This window comes from Colletotrichum destructivum, chromosome 8, assembly GCF_034447905.1.
Source record: "Colletotrichum destructivum chromosome 8, complete sequence".
NCBI lineage: Eukaryota > Fungi > Ascomycota > Sordariomycetes > Glomerellales > Glomerellaceae > Colletotrichum > Colletotrichum destructivum.
In genome coordinates this window covers 204,804-229,684 of record NC_085903.1, presented here as the reverse complement: position 1 = coordinate 229,684, position 24,881 = coordinate 204,804, and the positions used below count along the sequence as shown (strand labels likewise).

At 56.6% G+C, this 24,881-nt stretch overlaps 8 protein-coding genes across 8 annotated transcripts; 4 read left to right on the top strand and 4 right to left on the bottom strand.

The window, feature by feature from the left end:
• Positions 1 to 372: 372 nt before the first annotated feature.
• Positions 373 to 5,994, top strand: CDEST_11914 (uncharacterized protein). The gene is made up of 2 exons (XM_062928070.1): positions 373 to 4,743; positions 4,803 to 5,994. The coding sequence occupies exons 1-2, from the start codon at positions 1,206 to 1,208 to the stop codon at positions 4,970 to 4,972; spliced, it is 3,708 nt and encodes a 1,235-aa protein (XP_062784121.1). The 5' UTR covers positions 373 to 1,205; the 3' UTR covers positions 4,973 to 5,994.
• Positions 5,995 to 7,075: 1,081 nt separating this feature from the next.
• On the bottom strand, positions 7,076 to 8,767 carry CDEST_11913 (Putative large ribosomal subunit protein uL14). Its single transcript, XM_062928069.1, has 5 exons — positions 8,624 to 8,767; positions 8,121 to 8,168; positions 7,778 to 8,024; positions 7,573 to 7,650; positions 7,076 to 7,508 (listed from the first exon to the last, which is right to left on the bottom strand). Exons 1-5 carry the CDS (start codon positions 8,635 to 8,637, stop codon positions 7,476 to 7,478), a joined length of 420 nt encoding a protein of 139 aa, XP_062784120.1. The 5' UTR covers positions 8,638 to 8,767; the 3' UTR covers positions 7,076 to 7,475.
• A 1,416-nt stretch (positions 8,768 to 10,183) lies between these two features.
• On the bottom strand, positions 10,184 to 10,860 carry CDEST_11912 (uncharacterized protein). Its single transcript, XM_062928068.1, has one exon. The coding sequence runs from the start codon at positions 10,613 to 10,615 to the stop codon at positions 10,199 to 10,201; it is 417 nt and encodes a 138-aa protein (XP_062784119.1). The 5' UTR covers positions 10,616 to 10,860; the 3' UTR covers positions 10,184 to 10,198.
• Positions 10,861 to 10,862: 2 nt separating this feature from the next.
• CDEST_11911 (Putative oxygen oxidoreductase covalent FAD-binding, berberine/berberine) lies at positions 10,863 to 13,799 on the bottom strand. The gene is made up of 3 exons (XM_062928067.1): positions 12,716 to 13,799; positions 12,450 to 12,657; positions 10,863 to 12,353 (listed from the first exon to the last, which is right to left on the bottom strand). The coding sequence occupies exons 1-3, from the start codon at positions 12,964 to 12,966 to the stop codon at positions 11,292 to 11,294; spliced, it is 1,521 nt and encodes a 506-aa protein (XP_062784118.1). The 5' UTR covers positions 12,967 to 13,799; the 3' UTR covers positions 10,863 to 11,291.
• A 1,254-nt stretch (positions 13,800 to 15,053) lies between these two features.
• CDEST_11910 (Putative XRCC4-like domain superfamily protein) lies at positions 15,054 to 17,270 on the top strand. Its single transcript, XM_062928066.1, has one exon. It carries the CDS (start codon positions 15,609 to 15,611, stop codon positions 17,232 to 17,234), a length of 1,626 nt encoding a protein of 541 aa, XP_062784117.1. The 5' UTR covers positions 15,054 to 15,608; the 3' UTR covers positions 17,235 to 17,270.
• Positions 17,271 to 18,204: 934 nt separating this feature from the next.
• Positions 18,205 to 18,730, top strand: CDEST_11909 (uncharacterized protein; the record flags this gene model as incomplete). Its single annotated transcript, XM_062928065.1, has 2 exons — positions 18,205 to 18,536; positions 18,613 to 18,730. The coding sequence occupies 2 exons, from the start codon at positions 18,205 to 18,207 to the stop codon at positions 18,728 to 18,730; spliced, it is 450 nt and encodes a 149-aa protein (XP_062784116.1).
• A 778-nt stretch (positions 18,731 to 19,508) lies between these two features.
• Positions 19,509 to 19,950, bottom strand: CDEST_11908 (uncharacterized protein; the record flags this gene model as incomplete). The annotated part of the gene is made up of 2 exons (XM_062928064.1): positions 19,509 to 19,587; positions 19,691 to 19,950. 2 exons carry the CDS (start codon positions 19,948 to 19,950, stop codon positions 19,509 to 19,511), a joined length of 339 nt encoding a protein of 112 aa, XP_062784115.1.
• Positions 19,951 to 21,428: 1,478 nt separating this feature from the next.
• CDEST_11907 (uncharacterized protein) lies at positions 21,429 to 23,052 on the top strand (the record flags this gene model as incomplete). The annotated part of the gene is made up of 3 exons (XM_062928063.1): positions 21,429 to 21,892; positions 22,184 to 22,689; positions 22,961 to 23,052. 3 exons carry the CDS (start codon positions 21,429 to 21,431, stop codon positions 23,050 to 23,052), a joined length of 1,062 nt encoding a protein of 353 aa, XP_062784114.1.
• Between the last annotated feature and the right edge of the window lie 1,829 nt (positions 23,053 to 24,881).

The following is a 24,881-nucleotide window of genomic DNA, read 5'->3' as shown; positions in this document are numbered from 1 at the left end:
GCCATGTCTCTCTATGCGTCTCCGTCAGAGTCTGTCTCCCTATGCTGGCGTGCTATGCTGGCCCAGGCGTGTGGCTGGCTCGAAAAAGACTAACAGCCAATACCAGTGCAGCAAGAAAACCCCCCCAAAGGCAAAGGGGCCCAGTTCGTGCCATTCTTGCCTTGCCTTGCCTTGCCTTGCCTTTGCCTTTGCCTTGCTGCTCTCTCTCTGCCTTGCTTGCCCTGGCATTTTCCCCATCGACCCCCAAAGCTGCCAGACGGAACGACGGACGACGGACAGACAGTCAAGAGTAAGGCGGACGGACGGACGTGGCCGGTAAAAACCGAGAATTGCAAGCCCGAAAGACAGCCTTCTCCGATCTCCACTGGTGTCCAGCAGCAGCAGCAGTAGCAGCATCTCATCTCAGCAACAAGACCGGAAGGGGCCAGCCAGCAACAAACCAGAATCACGGCCTGTTTTTTCCATGCCAGATATCCCCCGTCAACAACCATCCGGCCCAAGAAAAATCATTGTCGCCATTGCCCCCGTCTCTCTGGCTTCCTCTCGACACCCTTTTCGTTTGCTCTAGCTGTCGCGCAGACCATCTCTGATCGTGGGCCCTATTCCGCCTATCAAACTGGCCACCAGCATCCCAAAAAAAAAGGACCAAGCAAGGCCCGTTTACCTTTACTCTTTCACTCTGTCTCTGTTTCCTCTCTCAGCAGCTCAGGCACAGACAGACAGACAGACTCAGTCAGACGGACAGGTCACTCACACTTCCACTCTCACTCTCACACACACACGCGCACACATACACACAATACCTCGCTCACCTACCTCACCTCATCTCAGTCAACCCACATCACCACTTGTATCAATTCCCGGTTTGCCCCGTACGTACTCACATACTTTCACCTCCTCCGCCGCTTCTTTCTTTGCTTTCCCCCTTCTTCCATATCATCTCTCACCAGCCCTTCCGCCAAAGCCGCATCGGAGGAGATTGAAGAAGAAAAAAAAATCCGGCTTCACTCTTGCACAGCCCATCACTTATTCCAAAGGTGTGCCCCCGAGTCCGTTCAACTGAATGACTTCTCTCCCTCGCCCGGCATTTCATTGCGGCACCACATCTTCATCACCGTCAACATATCGGTCTCCGTAAGCCAGGTCACCTGTTTTTACTTTGATCGCCTCATCACACGACGACACACTCGCCCTTCCGCGAAACCATGGACCAGCGCTCTCGTGGCGGCCGTCCCCATCGTCGCAAAACCCTTCCCACCTCAGGCGTCCAGTCTGATACCAGCGCCAGCGCCGGCGCCGAGTCGACTTCGACCTCGACCATCATGACGCGCTCACCCCCCGTTGCCGCGTCCCGCACTCCCCAGACGGCGCCTCAACAACGCCGCACCGCCAAACCCATTCCCATGAGCACCCCTTTTAGCCTCCGTTCCTCGCCCTCTACCGGCGGCCTCTCCGGACCTGGCGGCAAGACGGCTCTTAGAAAGAGGTCTCGCACTGGATTCGATGGCGCCGCCGATGAAGAGGACGAGACCTATCGCAAGGGCCCGCACACTTTGAGGAAGCGTGCCAAAATTGACTACTCGGCCGCCGACTTTGAGGATGAGCTGCCAGAGATTGCCATCCCCGCCCCGCGTACCGCCACCCGCAAGAGACGTGCAGACAGCGAGGTCGCCGACGACGAGTACTCCACGCCCACGGCCCAGAAGCGGCGTGCCACCTCGCGAGACTTTTCCGTCGCCAGCGCTACCGCTGCCGCCCGCCGCAGAACCCCTGCCCGCAGGAGCGTCGTCGAACAGCAGCAACAGCAACAGCAGCAGCAGTCTTTTTACTCTCAGCCATCCGACGAGGACGTCGTCAAGGACACTATCGAGGTCGTTGGCGACTCTTCGGACCTGGTGAGCTCCGATGATGCCTCGGACCATGAAGAAGACGTGAAAGACCAGCCGGGTCGTATTCCCCATAACAAAACACACCCGCAGCAGTCCTCTTCGCCCACCCAGTACCGCAAGGCCCAGGACGTCCATCAGCCCGTCTCCCCTACTGACCAGAGAGTCATCAAGCAGGACGATGGACGGTCGAGCCAGGCCCGGGACGTTGTTGTCGCTTCCAACACGAACTCCGGTCCCATCATTGTCCATCCTCGGCCTATCCGCATCACCCAGGCTACCATTATAAGTAGTGCTGGTACGCGCCCAGATCCCGAGCCAGTGCCAGCGCCAGCGCAGCGCACTCAGTTCTCGGAAGATTTTTCATTTAAACCAAAGAGAGAGGTCAGCTCTCCCGTGCGTCCTACCGACTCCATTCCGCAGAGAACGGCGCTGCCGGAAGCTGCTGAGGAATCGTCGTCGTCTACTGGGCCTGCTGTGCTTCTCGGCTCACAGGAAAACTCCGCTCCGGCTGTCGCTGAGAACCACGTTGCCGCCGCAGCTGTAGCCGCCCCCGCCACCAGCGACCACCTCGCTGCTGCACACCCTGCTGAAGAGACGCCCTTACAACCCGTCCGTCAACAAGATGCTCATCATGAGGCACTTTCCAATGGCCATGTCGAAGCCATCGAGTATGACCTGCCACCTCATTCCCAACCACCACAAAGCGCGCAGCCGCCTGCTGCGACGCACGGTGCCGAAAGTCGCAGTGTTGACGTTACCGAGTCATTCACCTCCGAACATGGAGAATCATCTAGACTCAAAGACGAGATGGATGTTGACGCCGCGGAGGAGTTTGATGCGGAAATGCAGGATGATGCCTCCATCGTCCAACAGCCTAAGGCGCCCTCCCCGCAACCCACATCCGTCCCAAAGGCGGCCAAGAAGCGATATGCATGGTCCCACCTCACTCCTTACATCGACGGCGAATATGTCACCCATTCCATCTACCCCGTCACGGTAGAAGCCTCGGCGCCGACCTCGAACGCCGACGCAGCTGAGACTGCCGGTGACGCCGACAATGCCGAGCAGGCCGACCCCAATGCCGACTACAAACAAGTCGAAGTTGATGCGGAAGATGATGGCAATGCCGACGCCGAAGGCGAAGTAGATGATGTTGACGCCGACGCCGAGAACGACGAGGATCTCGCCAACGACAGCCAGGGCCAGCAACTGTCCCAGGGCTCGGCCTACAACTCTGCGGCCCCTACTCCTGCTCTTACGCCCCGTCAAGGCTCGCCAGTGCTGCCCGCTACCATCACCGGTACGACCACGCCGGCACCGCTCATGCCCAAGCAGCTCTTCCGCAAGCAGTACAAATTCAAGAAGATCAGAGACCCCTCCGAGTTCGCCGCTTTCCTGAAAGACACCAAGGATCTTTCTGACGATGAGCTCTGGTACATCTTGGAGAGGGCCAACGAATGCCTCGTCGCTTACCAGGAGGAGTACAAGAAGTGCACTAGGATCGTCGATGATCAGGAGAATGCCCAACGTCGTGCAGTCCAAGATGCCGCCTTTGAAAAGAAGACTGCCGACCTCAACGCCTTCGCAAAGGTAGACTCGTACATCGAAAAGGACTTTGAAGTGCAGGGCTCCCGAGCAACAATCAAAGAGAAAGATGCCGGAATCCTCGAGCAACGCTGGCAGGACAGAGTCATGGCCAATGCTTATGGCTTCGAGTACGACCCTCACCCGAACAAGATTGGCAACCAGGACCCCGGCGCGCAGCGAGAGGGCGGCGGGGAGGGAGGTCGACAGCTCCGAAGCCAGCCGCAGGCGAGTGCCAAGGCCGCCGAGGGCGATGGAGTCATTGTCTCGGGCAAGAGAACCCGCAACCCCCCCAAGTTGTTCGACGGTGTGTTACAGGATGACCATCGTGCAGCAACTCCCGGGAGTAACAAGCCTGTTCCCAAGAAGAGAGGCAGAGCCGCCGCCGCCGACAGGGCGGCTGCCTCGCAAGAGCAAGAACCGGAGCCAGAGCCAGAGCCTCAATCAACCTCGCCGGCCAAGCCTGGGCCACGGAAGAGAGGACCGAGGGGCAGGAAGGCCGTTGTGGTGGTCTCCGAGCCCGGATCGCCTGTGCCCGAGGACGAGGCCAGTGCTACGCCCCCCGAACCAGAGCAGACTCAACCTCCCAAGCGCAAGCGTGGCCGCCAGCCAAAGTCGGCGGCCGTCGTTGTCGAAGAGCCCGAGCCAGAGTTCGAACCCGAGCCGGAGTCAGAGGAGCAGAAGAAGCCGACCCCGAAGCGCGGCCGCGCAGCCAAGAGACGAAGCAACGGCCACGTCGCAACTGCTACGGAAACGACGGACGAGTCTCGCCCCACCTCGTCTTCTTCCAACGCCACCATCTCAGACGACGGCTCTACCTATGGGCTGCGTCAGAACAAGCGGCAGCGGAACTGGAAAGAAGAGGCGGACGCCGTCGAAGAGGAGCCGGTGGCAGCACCCCCGCCAAAGAAGGCGCGCATCATCCGGATCCACCGGAAACAGAGCGCGCCGGAGCTGGCGCCCAAGAAGACGGCGTCGGAGCGGATTCTCAACGAGCTCCACGACTTCTCGGCCTCGTCTACCACGCCAGGCTCTCCCCGTTTGACGGTGTCCTTCAAGCTTATAGGAAAGGACCAATGGACCCTCAAGCCCGCGGCATCACCGCGCCAGACATCAACCGACGTGAGCGAGTACAACATTTCGACGCCTCGACCGGCGCCGGTCTCGGCACCTGTGTCAGCGAAGTCCTCTGCTCCACCTAGTCAGGCTGGAGAAGAGAAGGACTACTCCACCATGACCAAGTCGGAGAAGATGTCGGCCTCGATGAAGAGTAAGTCGACAGCAGTCCAGCATACCCGTCGTATCATGTCACTAACACTCTCGTCACAGAACGATGGCTCAACGGCAGCATGCAAGGTGCCGTCAACAAGAGAAAGGCTACTCTGGCCGCGAAGAAGCAGGCTGCCGCCCTCGCAGAGGCGCAAGCGGCGCAAGCGGCCCAGCAAAAGGCGATGTCGTTCCAGCAGATCGGACCGTTCCCCGCGGGTCCCGCACAGTAACAAACCCACACCACAAACCACATCATAACATTACAATCTACCCATGTATCGTCACAAGAGACATCGGAACAAGGCAACAAAAGGCCATATGAACTCACTCGGTCGAGATTGTCGATCGAGAATGACAAAAGACGGACACACGAGAGCCACGAACACCATTACTTAGCATTGATGCTTCCTCACAGAGCACTCCTTTTTTCCCCCTCATTTTCTACGGTTATCATCAGCATTATATACCCATTCGCATGACAACAGTCGCATCCGGATGGCGTGGACGGGGCGAGGCAAGGGCAAAAACACGGACGGCCTGCGTCCGCCACAACCTTTTTGATCGCCTTTCTTATTTCTCGTTTGTGCCAGGACAGCACATACGGCAAGGGAGAGACGACTATGGGCCGCTGCTTTCTGTCTCTCGCCATCAGCATCGGGAAGCGAGGGCATACATCCAGTTCTATTCTTCTTTTTTTTATATTTTATTGTTCTTCTTCGCCCTCTTCTTTGGGAAATTGGAAACCAAAAAATAGCGGCGGTACGGATCTAGCATCGAAAACGGACGGACGGACGGACGGACGGACGGGCGACAAATCCCCTCCACTCTCGGAACTGGACGAGGGGGATTGTTATAGGGCTGTCTGTGTCTTACCACATTGTTTCTATCTTGTGTTTTTACTTCTCTTTCCACTTTTCTTTCTTTCATTCTTTTTGGTTTCCTTGGTCCCCGTGCGACAAAAACGACCTCGTTTGGCGGGTGCGGCTCAAGTCTTGGGCCGTTTGGAGAGCTTATGGGCATTCGAGATCGCATCGAGGAGTCGAGTCGTGTGCACTCACTGAGTCTCCGGGACAGAGAGAAAGAGAGAGAGTGTGTCCCACATTGAGGTAGCTTGTGATGAGAAACTCGTTCTTGTTCCTGCGATGGACATTGCCTGGATTGCTCGTGAGGGACGGTGGCAGCGATATAGACTCGAGACTCGTCTGGAAATTGAATGTGGTGCCGTGCTTTGCCGTGCCTAAGCCGTGCCGTGAAGCTGTGAGGTTATTCGCGATGTATGATCATGATGGAGAACTGGGGTGACGCCGCCGCACCTGTCACCGAATCGGGCGGCATGGTATGCTTGGGTTGTTGTACCGGTGCCTCCCATTCGGAAGCCGTTCGGAGCGTATGAACAGCTTGGACGTTGGTTTCGGCTGAGATGATGGGGAAACCAACTCAAATTTCATCTGACTTTTTCTCCGCGTGGCCCTTTGACATGCAACCATAGGAGTCGAGCACATGCGTGTCACGTACGACATTTAGGAACGCCACTTCGGAAGACCTCTAGCTGATGGCGAGGAGGGAAGCCGTGTGCCCTCCGTCCACATCATCATCATCATCAAGTTCAACACCATTCTTGTCATCTGCAATGGCTTGGATCGGCGCGTAACAAGCGGGAACATGGAGAGCCGGTCGCTTCCTTTTCCCCCTCCTCCTCCCACTTCTTTTTGGATCCGATGTGCTTCACGAGTCTCAGTGGGCAGACCCCAAGTTCAGTGCGATTACAATTCAGTACGATTCTAACCCAACCCGACCGAGGACGCTTTCCCGGCATCGTTGATGGTTGCCCATGCTGCCGATGGCCAGTTGTCTTGGTGCGTCATGTGCTCGTGAGAGGTTGAGTTTCGACTTGGCATATCCAATGAAGGAAGGGGCCGTCGCCTTCGAATACGCAAGAATAACCAGTCACAGGTGGTTTTAGCACATAGTTAGTAAGCACCTGCTTACGCAGATCGAGCACGCAGAACCTCGATAAGTGGGGCGGCGTGGACGTTCGAGGTGTCGTCGTTCCAGCACTGCAATTTTAACCCCCCCCCCGGGGCTCCATATGTACCTGACCTTCAGCCGCGGCGTCCTACCTGTCTAAGTATCAAATGTAGGCAGAAGGAAGCCAGTATGATTGGAGATCAAACCAACCGACTGGTGAATTTGTAAGGAGCATAACCACCCCAGCCACACTTACGTAATACTGAGCCCCTCGAGTCGCATCAAGCCTCACCAGACACGGAACAGATATAGGACAGATGAGAAGGCCGCATAGCAGTAACAGGAGGACGGCGAAAGGGGAACAGCAAATGTAACGTGCGCAAAGAATCGGATTTTTGTATCTCTCCTGTATGCGAAATGCCTGGTATGAAGCTTCTTTCCCTTTACACGCCACAGCCGAAAAATGCAGAGTCCCTGCCAGTTCCAGCGAGGAAACTAAAAAGAAAATGAGACCGGGCCAAAAACAGCAACCCTCTTGTTCTGATTTGGTTCATGTTTTTTTCATCACCCCCCTTCCTTTGCTCCGCCCCCCCTTCCGCGACTAAGGGAAAATGGGGTTTCTTCAAGGGAAGGGGTCGGGTTGAGGAGGGGAAAGTTTGGTGGTGATGTATGTCCCATTTGGTTTCGCACCGGTTGACCTAATCCGTAGCCATAACGTCGTCCTTTTCGCCCTTTTGTTTCTTGACTTTGTGAAAGAAAACTCCTTTACATAACGACACCGGAGTTGCTGGCAATACGCTGGAGGGGATAACGTCAGTCGCTGTGGGGATAAACTGGCAAGGCTGTGGGTAGAGAAACTTACGGGCCAGAGCTCAGCAGCCTCCTTACCGACGGGGCCGGTGATGGCGGAGCCCTTCATCTCACCCTTGGGGTTGACGATCTGTTGTCATTTTGTTAGCATGCTTCGTTTCCTTCTACTCGCGACGCTTGCCCGGTGGCCGGACTCGCACGGAGGCAGGGTCCCGACGCCCCATCGGCGCGCCGCATTCGGCATCGGCGCTACTTACGACACCAGCGTTGTCCTCGAAGTACAGGAAGACACCGTCGAAGCGCTTCCAGGGCTTGGACTGGCGGACGATGACGGCGGGGTGGACCTTCTTGCGGAGCTCAGGCTTTCCCTTCTTGACGGTGGCCATGACCATGTCACCGACACCACCGGCGGGCAGTCTGTTGAGGCGGGCACCGATACCCTTGACGGAGATGATGTACAGGTTACGGGCACCAGAGTTGTCGGCGCAGTTCATGACGGCACCACTGCAAAATCACACAAGTCAGCCAGGGGTTCCTTCGGAGCGCGTTCCTCTCGTTCAGACGAGAGGACGTCTGATGGGGAGGAGGGGGATTTCGTACACGGGGAGACCGAGGGTCATCTTGAGCTTGCCACCGGGGGCACCACGCCTGTGGGAAAAACTGGTCAGCATTTCCACGTCGCAGTCTTCATCATGTTTGTTTCCTCTTTCGACGGGCGCGGCATCGAGTCGTGGGCGGCAGTCGGCGGGGCGGGGCGGTTGCAGGAAATTTTTCTCCTCCAAAACGTCCAAATATTGGGAACCCTCTCGAGTTGTCGCGGTTTTGTTGTAGTCCACCTCTCGCAGTCGTGTCCCAAAAAAAAACCAGCCCAGGAAGACCTATGCCTCCAGTTCCCTCATGTCGAAAAGGTTCCTTCTCTTTTTTCCTTTGCGTCGTTCGTGCGTCGTGTGTGTCGTGTGGGAGCGCCCGCCCGCATCGCCTTGCCGAGTGTGCATCCCGCCCTCTCCCACCACCGAACGGCGGCGGGAAGGCGCGGGGGAAGTCGAGAGGATCGCGCCGTCGAGGATTCGAAAGATTCAGAGCGGCAAGACGAGGTCACTTACGAGAGTTTGGCCATTGTGTCGGTTTGGGGGTGTCGGATTCAACAACGGGGCTGGCTGGAAGGGTTAGATGGCGGACGTGGAATCGTGCAGTGGCAGACGCGGGAAATTTCACGACTTCAGTGTGTTTTCGATTTCGTGAGTGGGTCCACCCGGGAGAGAGGGAGAAACCCTACGATTTTTCGGGGGGAAGAAGCGAGGCGACTTATCTTATCGTCACGTGAGCAACGGCCGATGTCCAGCTTAGTTAAGCACATGACCTGTCACCGTGCACCAGCCACACCTGCATCACACCATTGTGGCGCTGTTCATCGCAGACTTGAACACAGGCAAGTAGAAGTCAGTGTCGTCTTTGCGCTTACTTGAGGTATGTAACTGAGTAGCTGAGGTCAGTTCTCGGATGCAATAACATCTTCCTGGCGGCTGTTGCATGATACCCTAGCCCTTCTTATGTGGCTGTATTTTGCAGGCAAATTTGCTCTTGAAAGAATCGTTCAATATGCGTAGTCTTTCTTGCCCGATGTCAACTCCAAGTGTCTCTTGACCGATCCAACCAGCATTCCATCATGTATCTCGTGCTATAGCACAACAAGTTCAAGGCCTTGCTCATGAATTGTCTTCAGTTTGTCTGGGAGATTATGGGACGAGGAAGCCAGTAGCCCAGACGGGTTTTCAATGGCAACACCAACAAACAAATAAAATTAAATGATAGTAGTAGTCGCATTAAACAAATGCATTTTCGTCAACAGAAACTCGTTTTGACCGATTAGACCAGTGTCGGATTCATAACACACCGATATTCCTTACCCAAGACAATCACTCCGAATTACAAAAGTCTCATGTCTTGCCAACGGCGCGTTTTTCCCTTCCTTAACCCTGTCCCTCTCTTCCTGAAGAGGTCTTCATGCCCCTCCACAACCATCACAACATCTTCGGCACCACCAAAATCAGAACCAAGATCGTCTCCCTCCGGAACCAACCTGTCCTCGAGAGCTCCCTGCTACAGCTCTCCCACCCATTCTTGTCCCATCTATCCATCCAAACCCCGGGTCCGGAGCCCGCGAGCCTCGTCGCGGCGACACAGCGCCTCTGTCCCTCGTATCACCAAAAGCCGGATACCCCAGGCGTGCAACATCACACCGAAGACGGCGAGGGCACAGTATACGGTCGCCGCGAGCTCTCGGCGATGTAAACGGTGGGGTTGCGGGCTGGATGGCGCAGACTCGACATCTTGCCTGAGGATTGTCTTGCTGGAGTCGTTATTGTCGACACTTCTCAGAGTTGGGTGATCCATGCTTGTGGCGATCACCAACATGCCACGTATCTCAAGTGCTAGAACGTCTTGAGTCCGGCATAGAACGAAAAGGAAATCGAGGCTATTTGTTTTGATCAAGTAACTGTCAAGTCGTGGTTCTCCGACCCTAGATATATGGCTGAGTCCCCCTCAGCAATTCCGTCTTCGTCAACATTAAATCCTTCACACAGCATAACATCGAACGCCTAAATCCCACAAGCCACAATCAACAAGCCACGATCAAAATCAGCAAATGCCCCCTCCCCTAAGCATCGAAAGGTGACCTACCTCCCCCTCGCCCACCTGATCCCCTCCTCGGCTACGAAAGCCCCCAGTGCCGCGCAACAACCCCAGGCAAAAACCTCATACGCCAACGCCCCGATCCTCCGGAGCACCATCCACCGCAGCATGCGGAAGCAGTCCCAGCGGCTCAGCTCCACCTTCCATCCGGGCGGGTACCAGTCCGGCACGGGCGGGTCGGCGGGGCACCACATGGCGCGGCCGTCGGCGTTGGAGACGAGGTAGGCGACGCTCCTGAGGGTGAGGGCGGCGACGTAGGCGACGTAGGCGAGGTAGACGCCGCAGACGACCTCGCGCGCCGTGAGAAGCCCGGGGTTGCGGACGAGGTGAGTCACGCGGGTGGCCGTCTCGGAGCGGGTGTAGGGGCGGCGGGAGACGCGGCCGTCGATGATGGAGGGCATGGCCGCGCGGTTGGTTCGAGGAAGTGAAGAGGGGGGAGCCTACGTCGATGGGGATTGTTGGTTTGATGGGAAACCTGGCGGAGCCCTCAGGGCAAGAAGGATCGAAAGCATGTGAGGGTTCACGGGAGGAACGACTCCATGCGACGAGGAAGAACCGTGAGACCGGGGTGGTGGTGGTAGTGGTGGTGTTTGAATGTTGCAGGGTGTCCAGTGCTCCTTGGCTCGCAAACATGCGAGATTATTGACCCCACCGGCGCAAACCAGGGATCTTGGGTACCTAGTGCCTTCGTCAGCGGGCATGTCGACTGAAGAGGCACAGCACTAAGAAGGGCCTGCAGAGTGTTGCCATGTTGCCTAGTTACCTAAGTGGGCTCTATATAGCATCGAACTTCACACACTTGTCTACCCGAACACAAACGCAAGATTGATACACGTTTCAGAACGAGGAGAGTTGCATTGGATACCGGGTATCTAAAGTAGAAGAAAATGGGCAAGACCAAGTGAGGGACTGCCTCAAGGTCTATCCAGACAAGTGTGAATGGTGTGAATGGTGTGAATGGTATGAATCCATGGACCGACGTCACAAAAACAAGAAGAGCGAAAACACCAAAACCCAGCCCGTGGTGAGTGGAAGTCTCACGGAGTCAAGCAGACGCCGTGAACTCCCGGCTTCATCCTAGCTGTCGCCGCCTTTTGGATCGCTGCCGTTGGAATCGCTGCTGCTACCGCTGCTACCATTGCCGCCACTGCCGGGGCTGCTCGCCTCTGACTCAACGTCCTTTGCGTTCGCATCGGGCCGCACGCTCTGCGGGTTGGAGAAGAGGTCCTCGGGGTCCCATGTCGCCTTGATGCGCTGCAGCGCCGGCAGGTTGGCCCCCCAGTACTTCTCCTGCGCGTTCTCGAGCGTCGGGTCGACGTACCCGGCATACGTGCTGAGCTCGTTCGGGCTGGCCTTGCGGATCGTCTCGGCGACACCCGCCATAAACTCCTTGGTCTTGGTGCTCAGCGTCGGGAGGCCGACGCCGTAGCCCTGGCAAAACATAATCTTGTCGCGGTGGCGGTAGGCGGTGGCGTTCATCGGCACGTCGTTGATGGCGCCGCCCGTCACGTCGAAGATGAGAAACCAGATCAGCGTGCCGCGGTCGACCTCGTCAATGTAGTCCATTAGAGCCTGGATGCCATCCTCGGTCAAGAGGTCGTCGCGCGTGAAGGCGAGGCTCTTGGCCGTGAAGGGGGACTGGACCTCGCTGAGCCAGAGGGCCGCGTCCTGCGCCTTTTGTGCCACGTCGCCGAGCCAGTCGTTGACGACAACCGAGATCTTGCCCTTGGGGATCCTGTCCGGAATGCCCGTCTCCTTGAACTCGTCTTCGGTGCCATAGAAGGTAGCCGTGATAGCGACGCCGAGCTCCTGCATGACGAACTCGCTGCTGAAGCGGCGGTCGAGCGCCGGGTCAGAGATGAGGTCTTGCCACTGCTTGAAGACGGGGGCGAGGTCGCGGTGTTTGGAGAAGGTGATGGAATACGAGTACTGCACGATGTCGCCGGGTTCCGGGTGGGTCCGCATGACAAACTCGGTGATGACACCGAAGCCGGCGCCGGCGCCCTTGAGCGCGAAGAAGAGATCCGAGTTCTGCGTGTCACTGGCGCGCTGGATCTTGCCGTCGGCCGTGACAACTTCGACCTCAACGACGTGGTCAAGGCAGCTTCCCCACATGCGTGAGCTGGGGCCGAGACCGCCCTATTGTGTTGGGGGTCTTGCGTCAGCACGGCGTGGTCATCGTAAGACGTATCGTCACCGGACAACTGTCCCCTTGATACTTTTTCTGAGACTTACAATAGTTGCATGGCCGCCGATGCCCACACCAGGACACGTGCCGTGGGCCATGGCGCGTTTCCCGTTGTCGTGCAATTTCTCGGTAACGTCGTGCAGCCTGTTGCCTCCACCGATGGTTGCTTGCCAGGTATCCGTGTCCATCGAAAAGTGCTGAAAGTTGACAAGATCGATGACTAGGGCGCCGTCAGTGCCACCGAGGCCGAAGTTGCTGCGATGAAGCAGGTTAGCCAACTATGGAAATAGGAAAAAAAGGCCGTCATACGTACGCATAAGAGTGACCTCCCGACTTGGCCTGGACCTTGACGTTGTTATCTGCGGCGCATTTGACGAAGCCGGCGACATCCTCGGTGGTCTTTGGCCGGGTGACGGCGATGGGTTCGACGGCGATGTCAAGGTTGTACGGCTTCACCCAGTTGATTTGGAAGAGGGGGTCGTTGGGATAGCCGACGCAGGACGAACGACCGTCACAGACATTGTTGAGGCAGGTCGCCAACGGGCTGCTGGGCTTCTGTCCCATATCTGTCGACACGTGTGGAAATGTCGATGGTGAGGGAACAAAAGTCGATATACTATGGATGGGTAAAGGGTGTGTCGGCAGTTCAACATGGAAGGGGGAAGCGGTCCCTCGGCGCTTATACGTCGTGCCTCGTCTGCCAATTTACGGATATTGGTGTACTGAATCGTCCATCCCCCCATTTGGATATACTTTCCAGCAATGGATGATGATCGGCCAGGCTCATATTGCCCGAACACGTTGGGAGTGTCCGGACCACAATTATGATGGTCCCCCGTTGCCCGCCCGTCAAAGGCCGAGCAGGGTCATCATCATCCATGCCACAAATTCAAGAAAACGGTCGAGGCATACTGAAAGATGGCCAATGATGCGTCGCCAGCAGCGTGGAAGGTCGCCACCGCTCCCGGTTTCCCTTGTGCGGCGAGAGAAGAACGCAAAGGCTGCTTGCTCCTCCCCTCACTCTCACCTGGCACGTCATCCGCCATGGCCCTGTCCCGGCTCCTCGTGCCTGGCAAGCATGGCACTGGTGATCTCCCTTGTCGGACCAGTCACCGTAGCGTGCGTGGTTCGTGGGAATGGCAGGACAAGCTTGTTTAGCGGGGGGCGGGAGGACGACTGCAAGACGCTGAGCCACATTGATAGGTCGCCGTGGCGTCTTGGCGGCGGCGGGGGGACTCTCATGCAAAGGACGCGGCGCAGAGAGACGCTCTGGTCGACTGTACCAATGTGCTTCGAGGTGGAGTGGAGAGATGGTAAAGTGGCGCGTTTGACCACGGGGGGCGTTATGGTTATGGCTGTGCAGAGCTGCGCCAATCACACGATCCGGATGAAGAAGATGAGTGACTGACGAGTGACGGGTTCTCAAGGGGGGTCTGGCGTGGCCCCAGGTCCGCCATGCCATGTCTGCGTGCCGCGTGTGTGTGGACGGTAGCATTGCAACGGGCTGTCTCACATTCCGACATTGACCATTGATTTCGAGATGGTAAGTGGTTGACGAACACTGCTGGAGAGGATGTGCTGTAGTAAGTCCAATGCTGCTTGCATGGATTCCAAGAAGGGAGGGAACCGGCGCGTCAAATGACAGGACATCTTGATCTTGCCAATTGCGCCTTACATAATCACACTGGAGCATTCTGTCAGTTATGCACGGGCCACTCACCACCCACCACTTAGCGAAACCTGAGTAACGCTTTATTTTCAACGAGCTTAGGGGCAGACGAGTGAGGAGCATGAGTTCTTAATGCAGACCACGCTGGTTCAGACATCGTCAGACTTGAAGACAGAGACGTATTTCCAAAACAATACAATATACGGTAGCATCGACTCGATAAAGTCAATAAGGGGCATCGCTGGCGATCCTGGCTTGCGTTACAGAGACATGCTGAACCTTGTCTGGCCCGTTCTCTCGCTGAGGGACGTGGAGCCATCCCGTGTTGAATCATTAGGGTAATGGGTAAAGTGAGTGAGTGCCATCCGTTCCTTTGTTCCGAGACACGTCAAAACAGTTGGGTTGTACCTTATTTGAACGAGGCGCAACATGAGCACACGCCATTCATACACGCTGAGGGCTATTAAGGTACTGGTTGATGAATCGTCAAGGTATCCTCAAAATCGAGGACACCAGTGCATTTATCTACCTGCTTGTGATTTCTTCAACACCTGCTGTTTCTTTCTTTTCGCACCCTACCACGGTGTGTGAGGCCTTCTGTAGGATAACGTCCTTGACAGTCTCACCCATCCTGAGTGAGAGAAGGCAAATGAGACGTTTCAATGCTGCTATCCGCTGCAGCACTCACTCGCACCGCACCCTCGCTCAATGGCCTAATTACTCACTTACTGCCTGATGCCAAGGTGCCGAGGTACGTACCTTGAGACAACCACTGTGCGAAGGAAGGAGCTAGCTTACCCGCGCCGTGCCGTGCCTTCTCCTCAAAGTCACCCAGATACTGGAAAGCACAGTCTATCTTGTGAAAATTATTACTGTACGCAGCAGCTGCCTAACTGACTGACGCACAACGCAACAACGACACGCCAAGCCTTTTCGTGATACCTTCCACTTCCACTTTTTCCTCCTCCTCCCCCTTCCTCCATGCTCTTCTCGGCCATCCACGCCCTAACATAGTCATCGAATCTCCTCCGTCGCACGCGACGACTGTCACATTTCCTTCGTATCACGTCTCACTGGATTGGTGCACCACGGGACGGTACCCTTGCTCTTGATTCGCGCGCGAGAAACACCGGAGCAACCTTCGGCACGTTTCGATCCCGCCGCATGAGAACCCTACACGCGATTTTCGACCTGCCCCGCGTCTTCCGCTCCTACGACGGCCACCAGGTGCTGTCTTACGATACATGCGACACATTGTCCAGGCCTTTTCTCCCTCAACGGCCTTGGAACTAGAAACGTCATCGCTCCCTTCTGCAAAGTCGTACCGCCACGCCAGCCTCCTCGCTCACAGCCCCATCGGACCGCTGCCGAGGTTCGTTCCAATCGGATTTGACAATCTCTCTCTGCAACAACTCTCCTGCCGCTGCTGCTGCGGGATATCGTCCCTTCATTGCCTCGCTCGGCCTCCTGCGTCGCCCTCTCGGTTGCCATCCCACGGAAACCATCTCTCGTCCGGTGACTGCTTAGAGCAGCAACCATGACAACCCCGCCAATATGGCGCCAATTGCCTATCTCGCCGTCAACCGGCCTGCCTAATCTCTTGGTGTCGACGAGTTTCTCGACAGCGGCGTACACGATACACGTCACAGACCTAGCAAACTTGTGGGTAGAGTCCCTGGATCGAAAGGCCATCTACAAGCGCAGCCTCAACGAGTCCACCAGCATCGACCCGACGGACAGTGACAGTAACATGCGTGCCTTTCTTTCAAAGATCAGATCCGTCTTCGAACCTTCGCATCCAGACCATGACAGAGCATCTATGACGTTGTCGACGACTCCTAGCAGCGAAGCAGGGGACGAGGGCCTGACTCTGAACATCACCTGTGAGTTGGAAAATATGAACCCTCTGGAATGGCCCGTGTATTTGCAAAAGTGCTCTCGGTCCGACCTCGTCACGGAGCTTGTTGTACCACTGGCACAAGCACACTCGAACGGGCGCAGACAGGTCGAGTCCCTCAAGGAGGTTCTCAAGCAAAAGGACGCCATCATCATGAAGCTCCTCGACAAACTCGAGGCCACTGGAACCCGCCTGGAGAACGTGTTTACTGTCCTATCCGCCAAGCAAAAGCCCACGAGAAAGATGGCCGAAGAGAAGGTCAAGGGGCTTGCCCCCTTTCGACCTGAAGAGTGGAAGGCTCAGCTGGGTGAGGATCAAGATGACTTGTCCAGACTTTTTCAGGACGTCTTTGGTGCCGACGGACTTGAATATCGTCGAAAAGTAGACTTGAATGACCCAGCGTCGCTTGACAACTGGTGGACAATATCACAGACTTCGTGTATCCCTATTGTGGGACCAAAGTCAGGCTCTCGCCAAAGCCAGCAGGAAACGTCTTCATCTGGCGCAGGCCAGTTGGAAAGCAAGGGTGACGAGACCAAGGGCGACGACGATGATGAGGATTTCCAAGTGCAATCAACGCCGCCACATCTCATTTCCACTCGCAAGCGTTCCGTCATACCCCCGTATGGGAATGATGACAATAGCACCGAGGATGAGGACACTTCGCTGATACCCGACAGCGTTCCCGTGCCTCCGTTGGAGCAGAAGGCCCAACCTTCACGTTTGGGAACGATAGGGAGGAGGGTCACACCCATGTCAACTGGCGCACCGTCTCCTCCCAAAGCACCGGAACCAGACGGATCCGAGACCGAGACGGAGTCTGACGAAGACGCTACCGCCTCGTTAGCTGAGGCTTCATCGCCACCTCAGCGTGCCGAACCGCGGCCCGGTGCGAAGGAACCAAAGAGTGGGCTTGGTCTTATCGGAGGCCAAGCTCGACGGTCCACGACTCCGGGATCTCCCAAAAAAGAGCCATTGAGTCGTGTCGGTGGAGAGCCGGAGCATTCCGACGCCAAGTCACCTGAGCAGCCAAAAAGAGTCGGGCTAGGTCGCATCGGCGGAGGCACCCGCCCTCTCAAGGTGGCCGAACCGTCGCCTACTACGGCGGCAGAAGAGGCTCGAGGCCGATCACAGGCAGGCACAGAGCCTCAGGCGAGACTCAGGGAAACCTCGCAGGAACGGGCGAACAGAAAGCGAGATGAGCTTCAGAGGGAGTTGCAGAAAAAGGCCGCGTCAGGACCGGCGCGGAAAAAGCGGAAGTTCTAAATCGACCCTAGTTCCACAATATCTTACACCCCTCGTGGCGGCGTCTCGGGGCTTCAATAATTCAATCGAGTCAGCCGCGCTGCGGTGTTCCTACCCCGAATCTCATCAAGGTGACGAGAGCCGACGTACCCGGCCGACCCCCCCTTCTTTCGCTTGTCGCGACTGCACTTCAGCCTTGTGGTATCGCTCCAGCAAGTCACAGCTAGCTGTCCACGGGCTCACGCTCCCAGAATAGAACCGCGGAAACAGGCAGACAGACGACCGAACGAGGCCGGACGGGACATAGGCGAAGTCGCCCACCCAAATGCAAAACCCGACTATCTCACAGTGGGTTCCAGATGCGGCTTCTTTCCACTGTTACACCGTTTTGCTGACTCTTCAGTGGTGATTCGATCCCGGGCACACAGGTAATGCTCCGCGCAGGGATTCATTCAACGGCCCGAGACAATGTTCGCTGTTCTCCTTGTTTGACGCTCTGTGTTCGTTCCCGTCGCCCCGAAGTTGAGTAACGACGCTTGACATGCTCGTGTGAGGGCCCCGCCCCATCAAGGAGCCCCAGGCCGTGCCATTCTCCGAGGTGATACCGCAAGTTCGAGCGAGGGAGTATGCTCGGTGATGCACCAGATGCTGTGTTGTGCTTCGAGAAGAACGAGGCGGACATTGAGCAACAGTGATCTTGACGTCCGCACGCTCGTCCGGACCAGGCACCGGGCGGCCAACAGCATCTTCTTCGCCTTCGGAAGGGACGTATGTTTTTTCTATTTACAACTCGACGTTGAGCGGCAGAGTGTGTCCTGCCCTTGCGGCCTTCATCGATTCGTCACGTCGCGAAGAGTTTCATCCCTAGCGTACCCAAAGAGCGTTTCCCCACGCGTTTGGTTGGAGCGAGTTCACGTCTGGCTCGATGCATCATGTCTAACCATGCCCGGCCGAGGATCGTCTCCCTGTTTGACATGGCACTGTGGGGGAAATGCTGCGCCAATTCGGCATCCTGCATTATGGCCGAGAACCTCAGATTACGGCAATGTGGGATGCAGCGACCAGCAACGCACAGAACAGGGCTATGTTGAATGTGGGAGAGGCGTCAATCCATCTCGCAACTGTCAGAGACACCCAGCCTTGCGAGCCTCCAAAGACTCTGCAGACGGCTGGCTCTACGGATGACACCGGAAGCGGGAAAGCGCATGAGATTTTGTGCACAAGTCGAATTCGAAACCGGGCGAAAGAATCTTCCATGATCTGCGTCCCGGCATCTCTTCTACCCACGGCCGCGGCCCGCAATGCAACCATGCAGCAATACATGTCATGCTTCGACCCGATGCGACTTTGGATGCAACGGGGAGCTGGCCGGCCCAGACGTCGCTGCATGAAGATCTAGCCACGCAATTTTGCATATGCACCGTAAGGACCGGCACGTCGCTACTTGGGTCAACGATGCCCTACGGCATCCTGATGCTGCGCCGGATGTACTTCCGGAGGCTCCTCCCGTTGACTAGCCGAATGCCCTGCGCGACATGGTGCCTTTTACGCACGTACGAGGACGGAACATCTCACAGCCGGATGGACGACTGCTTTAGCGAGCACAAGCGTTGATTCATGCGATGTCTGGACGGAGCTGACATGCGTAGCATATCGTTTCGGCCGTTCTGTGTTGGCTTGCGTGCGGTTGTCCGTCCCCCGTAACGCAGCGGAGTGGTATCAAACAGAGTATGATGACAACACTCCTGTCTCTCGAAGACCCTCAAATGTCTGGCCGGCCGAGAGGGTGAAGCTCGCTTGCACGGGAAGCCGTCTACTGCCGCCATCAGTCCGGTTGACCAGGCAGGGTCACCGAGGAAGTCACTTGATCGGAAGAGCGCGTTGGTCTTGGAGCTCACAATCTGTCCGGACTGTTAGCTCTGTGCAAGTTTGCCTTGGGTAACGTGTTAGTAGCTGACGGAGAAGAGCTTACTTGCCCTGTAGCGACGAATTCGAGTATAGCTAGCCTTCAGACTGAATGACGTTGGGCTCGACCGGCCGGACCAGCCCTTCCATGACGATGACGAGGAAGGATACAGATCAAGGGGGAATCATGCTTTGAGGCAAAAGGAACTAACCCTCCGATGGTACAAGATGCACGGAAGGCCGTCACCGTCGAGGTCCTAAGCCGCTAGGCTGAAGACGCGTTTGGTGTTGCGGAAATCAGATCTCGGAATCTTGAAAACGGTCGCCAAAGATGGGCGTGCCTACGGACTGCTCAAGGAAGTCTCGATATCGTTTCTGAATGCAAACGGGCTATCGCTTCTCGAGTAAGACATGCGTGCGTCTTCTGCGGTGATGGCGCCGATCGACCGAGAGCGAGGGCATCCAAGACCTGCCGCTGGCCACCGATTTCCATCAGCAAGATCTGTATGTGCATACCATGAGGTGCTGCATCGAACATAGACAAGAAGGAGACAGGAAAACGTTGCCATCACCACACTTGCTGGCACGCCCCGATGAGATGCGGCCTGTCTGTGGGAATGCCAATGTCACTTTTTGTGCTGTGGCAAGCGGTCACATCCAACCATCCAAGCCTGCCCATAGAAGGCAGTTGAAGATGTTGAACGGGGCCGCTGGCCTTGAAAATGCGGTGTGCGAAGATAGACAGGACTTGATTTGGTCTGGTCAAGGTCAATCTGGACGACGAGACGCATTGGAGACGTTCCGGGAGCATGGAAGACATGGCCAAATCCATATCAGAGGTGATGGAAAGGCCCAGCCCAGACAGAGATGAGGAGTCGAGTAGCGGTGGACGAGATTGAACTGCACTTTTGGGGGCTCGCTCTCACTCGCACAGGCTCTCTCCCTTCTCTTCCCTAGTAAGTTGCGTACGCTCTACAGCTGCCGACTGCATTGGTTTACGCCCGTATTTGAGAGACGGCAGAGCCTGTGGCCAAAGGGCGACCCCCCAGGGGTCCCGAAGGGGAGGAGACGACACTCGGGTTCCAGAATCTCGATAACCATAGATCCAGGATCTATCACAAATAACGGCCATCGATATCACAAATTCAGGACGGCTTTGCAGTCGGCAAAACGGGTTCTCGGCGGTGGCGGCGGCAATGGTGGTGCGGTGAGAATCCAGCAGCTGGAGACCGCCAGGATGGCTGCAGAAGTCGGAGAATGTGGCATCCTCTGCGTGTAGATAGGTACCTGGAGAATTGTGTCCAGTTCCCCTTACCTACCTAGTCATCAACGATGATGACCGATCATAGGAAGGAAAATCCACACGTGCCCTGGCTTGTTGGGTGCGGACGGCAGCACAGCACAGCACAGAGCTGGAACGACACGGTTGGAGGCAACATGAGCGGTTGACTGACTCGTAACGCAGGCAGAAACGGCTGTCAAATCTGTCAAACAGGCATCTCGTCATCCTTCACCCCCTTCACCCCTTCACTTCTCGCCCCCTTCTCGGATGTAAATCAGGAACTGGTTGTGGTGGTGGTGGGGGATGGCGGCCAGCGGCGAATCACAGCCGCATCGACAAGCCCCTCCCCTCCCTCCCCCCTCCCCCCCCTTGCCGGGGGTGTCGTTCCAGGGTGCCGCCGCCGTGGCGCTCATCGATCAGGCCATAACTGTGCTTCTCGGCTCTAGCGCAGCGTGTCGTCTTCTTTGTCGTCGCCGATTCTTACCAAGCAATAAGCATGCTGAAGCCGTTGGCGCGGTAGCGCGGGAAATCCTTGCAGCGCCGCCTTGGTGCCGCATCGTTGCCAAGACTGTTTAACAAGATGAGTCGAGTCGTCCCGTGGCTGCCCAGGCTAGTCCCCCCCCTCTCTCTCTCTCTCTCGCTCTCTCGCTCTCTGTGTGGAGAAAGAAGACAAGGCTTTGCATAAAGCCACTCGTGTACCAGACTCGAACGCCATGTTGGGACAAGTCACCAGGAGTACCATGGCCGACGGGTTGCGATCCGGTTCCTGCAAAGAGCTGCTGGCCCAAATCCTATCTTTGTCTTTGCCTCTTGTCCCCCCCTCCCCCCAGCAAGCTCAATAGACGAGCAGCGAATGGGGATGAGGGTTTTGATTCGAGGAGAGGCCACGGAGGGCCTCCGGTTTGCCGCGATTTTTCAAACGCCCCGAGGCGTCATTGCGAAAATGCGACACTCAGTTGCAGTTGCAAAAGACTCGTACCCACCAGCACTTTGCATGCATTCATTTATGGACCTGGTCCATCGGCGTCATGTCCGGCTCCCCGCCCGGCGTGGAGGAGGAAAAGAGGGTACAACCCCCGGTTGGAGAAGAGCCAAAGGAAAGAGGACGGGAGGCGACCAAGTCTCTTTTAACGACGTGCTGCCACTGGGACGTTGGGGAACGCTCTTCATCGTCGTCGACCTTGCTTGTAAGTATCCGTATGAAGAGTCTGCAACGGAGGAGAGTCCATCAACAGCCTCCAACAGGGGCGCAGCCGAGGGCTTCTCTCGGAATCCTGAATCGAACCTCTGATACATCTGGCCGCAGCTGGGTGCTGGCGGTCAACCTTGTTCTTGACAAGTTGATCATTCCGCCGGCATATGGCGTGGCACAAGATGTGTCCCAAAGGGCTCGACTTACGTCAAGGCTGGATCGACACGCCCGCCTGAAATCCGACCGTGTGACCGCCGGCCTTCTTCATGAGTTCACAAGCTGCTCACTCACTTTCTTCTTGTGAGTCGTAAGGGGGGGGTGTGGGCGAGGCAAGCCTCATGTTCAGAGAGCCATTGAGCAATCTGTGGCCCCATTCGTGGCGTCCTCTCTCTCGACTCTCCCTTGCTCTCGCCCTCTTCCCCCCGGGGAAAGAAACATGGATTGAGAAGAGCATGGGCTAAGCCTCGGTCCCGAAACATACCCCTGCTGCACAACGCGGTGTGCCGCGCCACTGGACTCTCTCGGCCGCTGTTCTGCGTCGCCGTGGCATCAGCCGCCGGTGTGCTAAGTCCGGGTCAAGCCCGGCGCTAGAGTAGATGTCAACGGCGATGAGTACAACTACGACAGTAACGACGACCATGACACTGACGAAGATAGCGTGCTCATCACCAGCACGTACGTATACGTTCTTGTGGTCATGACAGACCCCCCCTTTCATGTTGTTTTCGCGAGCGAGCGAGCCAGACCGACCCCTGCCCTGGGGATAGCCTCCTCTGCGTCTCGTGATATCGAGGTTGGCCCCCAAGCTGCGCGTCTTGGAAGCGGCAAATCAGAGATGGCCGACGACGCACCCTCTCCGCCCCTCCCCTTCCCAAGGACGGCTTCAAAAGGCCAACCTGCTTTTTCATGCCATTCTCTTGGCTTGCCGGTTGTCCAGGCCTTGCCATACACCCCGACCATTCTCACCAGTCAGCACCCTAAGTTTAACTCGATTTACCAGGCTGGGAATGCAATTTACCGGGTCCCTGATCCTCCGACCCAAGCAGTCGGTACCCAATGGCAGACGACAGAGTGCGATAGCCCTCAAGCCACAATCAGTCAGTCAATGGCAGATGTGACAAGCAAGGATGGCTCTCGCAGCATTCGCCGTCGCTGCATGGCAAAAATTCCCGGAAAGGTGATACGCGGCCTCGCGGAAGTCGGTTCTGGACCACCACCACCACCACGCCTTTTTCACCGCTGCTGCCGGTGCCACGGCCGGCTACCTGACAAAGTGCAGATTAAAGGCAATAATACTCCATGAGGGAGGGGGAAAAAGAAAAGAAAGGAAAGGAAATTTCATCATCACGACTTGCCCTTGGGACTTAGAAACCCAAGACCCCCCCTTTCACCCGGCCGAGGTGGGCCGCCTCTCATTGCTTTCACACCGCTTAGATGGGCTATACGCTGCCCAGCTGTAGGACGTGGCTCGCTGCGGATACGTGATACCGTCGTGCAGATTCGATACAGTCCCATGTCGTTTCTGTCGTCTAATGTCGCTATGAGAGTCCGGCGCTTAGTCTGCAAGTGATCTGCCATCATGCTCGATACGACCAGGGGGGGCCATGTAGCAGGATGGCAAGACAGACAGACTAACAGTACGGTATTCGTGCACTACTGATTGGCAGACTGGAGCATCTGCCTCCACGTGCAGTGTATCATTCCATGGATTATTCCTATCCGGGCCCATCCCCAGTGTTCGGATTTCCCATCCCTCATTGCCCGGCCCCCATGTCTCTCTTTCTCTTTCTCCAGTCTCCACCACAGTCAACACATGCGCGCTGGTCATCATTTGGCGACCGAGACACGCAGGCCCCACGGCGTTACATGGCAGCTCCCTTGGCCTGACACGAGGCGGTTCCCGTCCGCCTGGTTCAGGCTTCTTATACACGTTACGTTACCAGCATGCCAGCACCAGAGAACCATGGCCCAAGGGCCTGAGAAAATGGACCCGCAAGATGCAGTCCGGTCTTGGAAGCAAGTGAGTGGAAGCTTTGATGGAGGCCCCTGGCTATCTCTGCCTGTCTCTGCCTTTCTCTGCATCTCTGGCTCTCTCCCGGTGGCTGGTGCCTTTCCGCCCCCCCGATCCAGCTTGTAGCCATCTGCTGCCGGCTACCTCCCATCGACGGCTATGGGATGGCTGGGTGGCCTGTTTCCAACCGCCATCCGCGGGTCTGGATGCCTTAACCGATGAACGCACTCATCTTCCGGCCTTGACGATGGGCCATATTACGCCATCACAGCATAACCCGGCTGGTGCATGACCTCGGTTACCCATTCTTCATTTCGACGCTGCCGCCTCGTCACGGTATCGCCATGGACATGATGGTATAACACCTGCGGTGATTTGGCTATATTCGAATAACGGCCAGATGGTCATGTTAGTGTATTATTCACTCGACATTCCAATGTCTCCCATGTCCACCAAATCCATCTCGGTTCTGCCTGCACGGAACCGGCACCTGGACATGCTCGACCTCTCCGTGTCACCCTTGCGACTTGTTGTCACCCGTTTGCAGAGGCGGGAGATGACACACGCTCCCGCTCTTCTGTAGTGTCTATGGTGTCTGTATCTGTAGCGTACGGAGTGTATGTATGTGGTGTCGACTCTGCACAATACGAACGGCCATATTCTCTTTCTTATTGTCTCCCTACAACCCCTGTCCCTACCTAAGGTATGTACCCCTCTCCAAACCCCCCCTGGTTGCTTTCTCCAAGACGACTCCAACTCAACTCCCGCCATCCCTGGCCCTATGTTTCCCTTTCTCTCTCTCGGTCTCTTTCTCTCCCTCCCTTCTTGCTGTGTGCCCTCTTCCCGAGTACACCACCTCTCTCTGCCCCCGATCAGCCGGTGCCCGTGCGTCTCTGTGATGTGTTCAGTTCGGATACCTAGTGTAAGCCAATGCCCGAGGAGCCGGGGGTTCGTTTGTTGGTAGATCGATCGGCCTGCCCCCCACGCAACGCAGCGTAGGCTATCGACGCACCCCCCCTCCACCCACATACCCCATTCCACCACATCAATCCCTAATCCCTGCATACTCCAGCACACTCACTACTACCTTCCTTACCTTGATGAGGTCCACAGCAACGTGCGGGCAGATTTTCTCGCATGTCTCTCTCAGTCGTCTGCCCGCGGCTCCACTACTCGCACACCACGCTGGGCGAGTGTGGTGATGATGATGATGGAAAGGTGATAACAGGTCATGGGCGATCCTGCACCATCTTTGGAACTGGGCGACAACGAACGCCA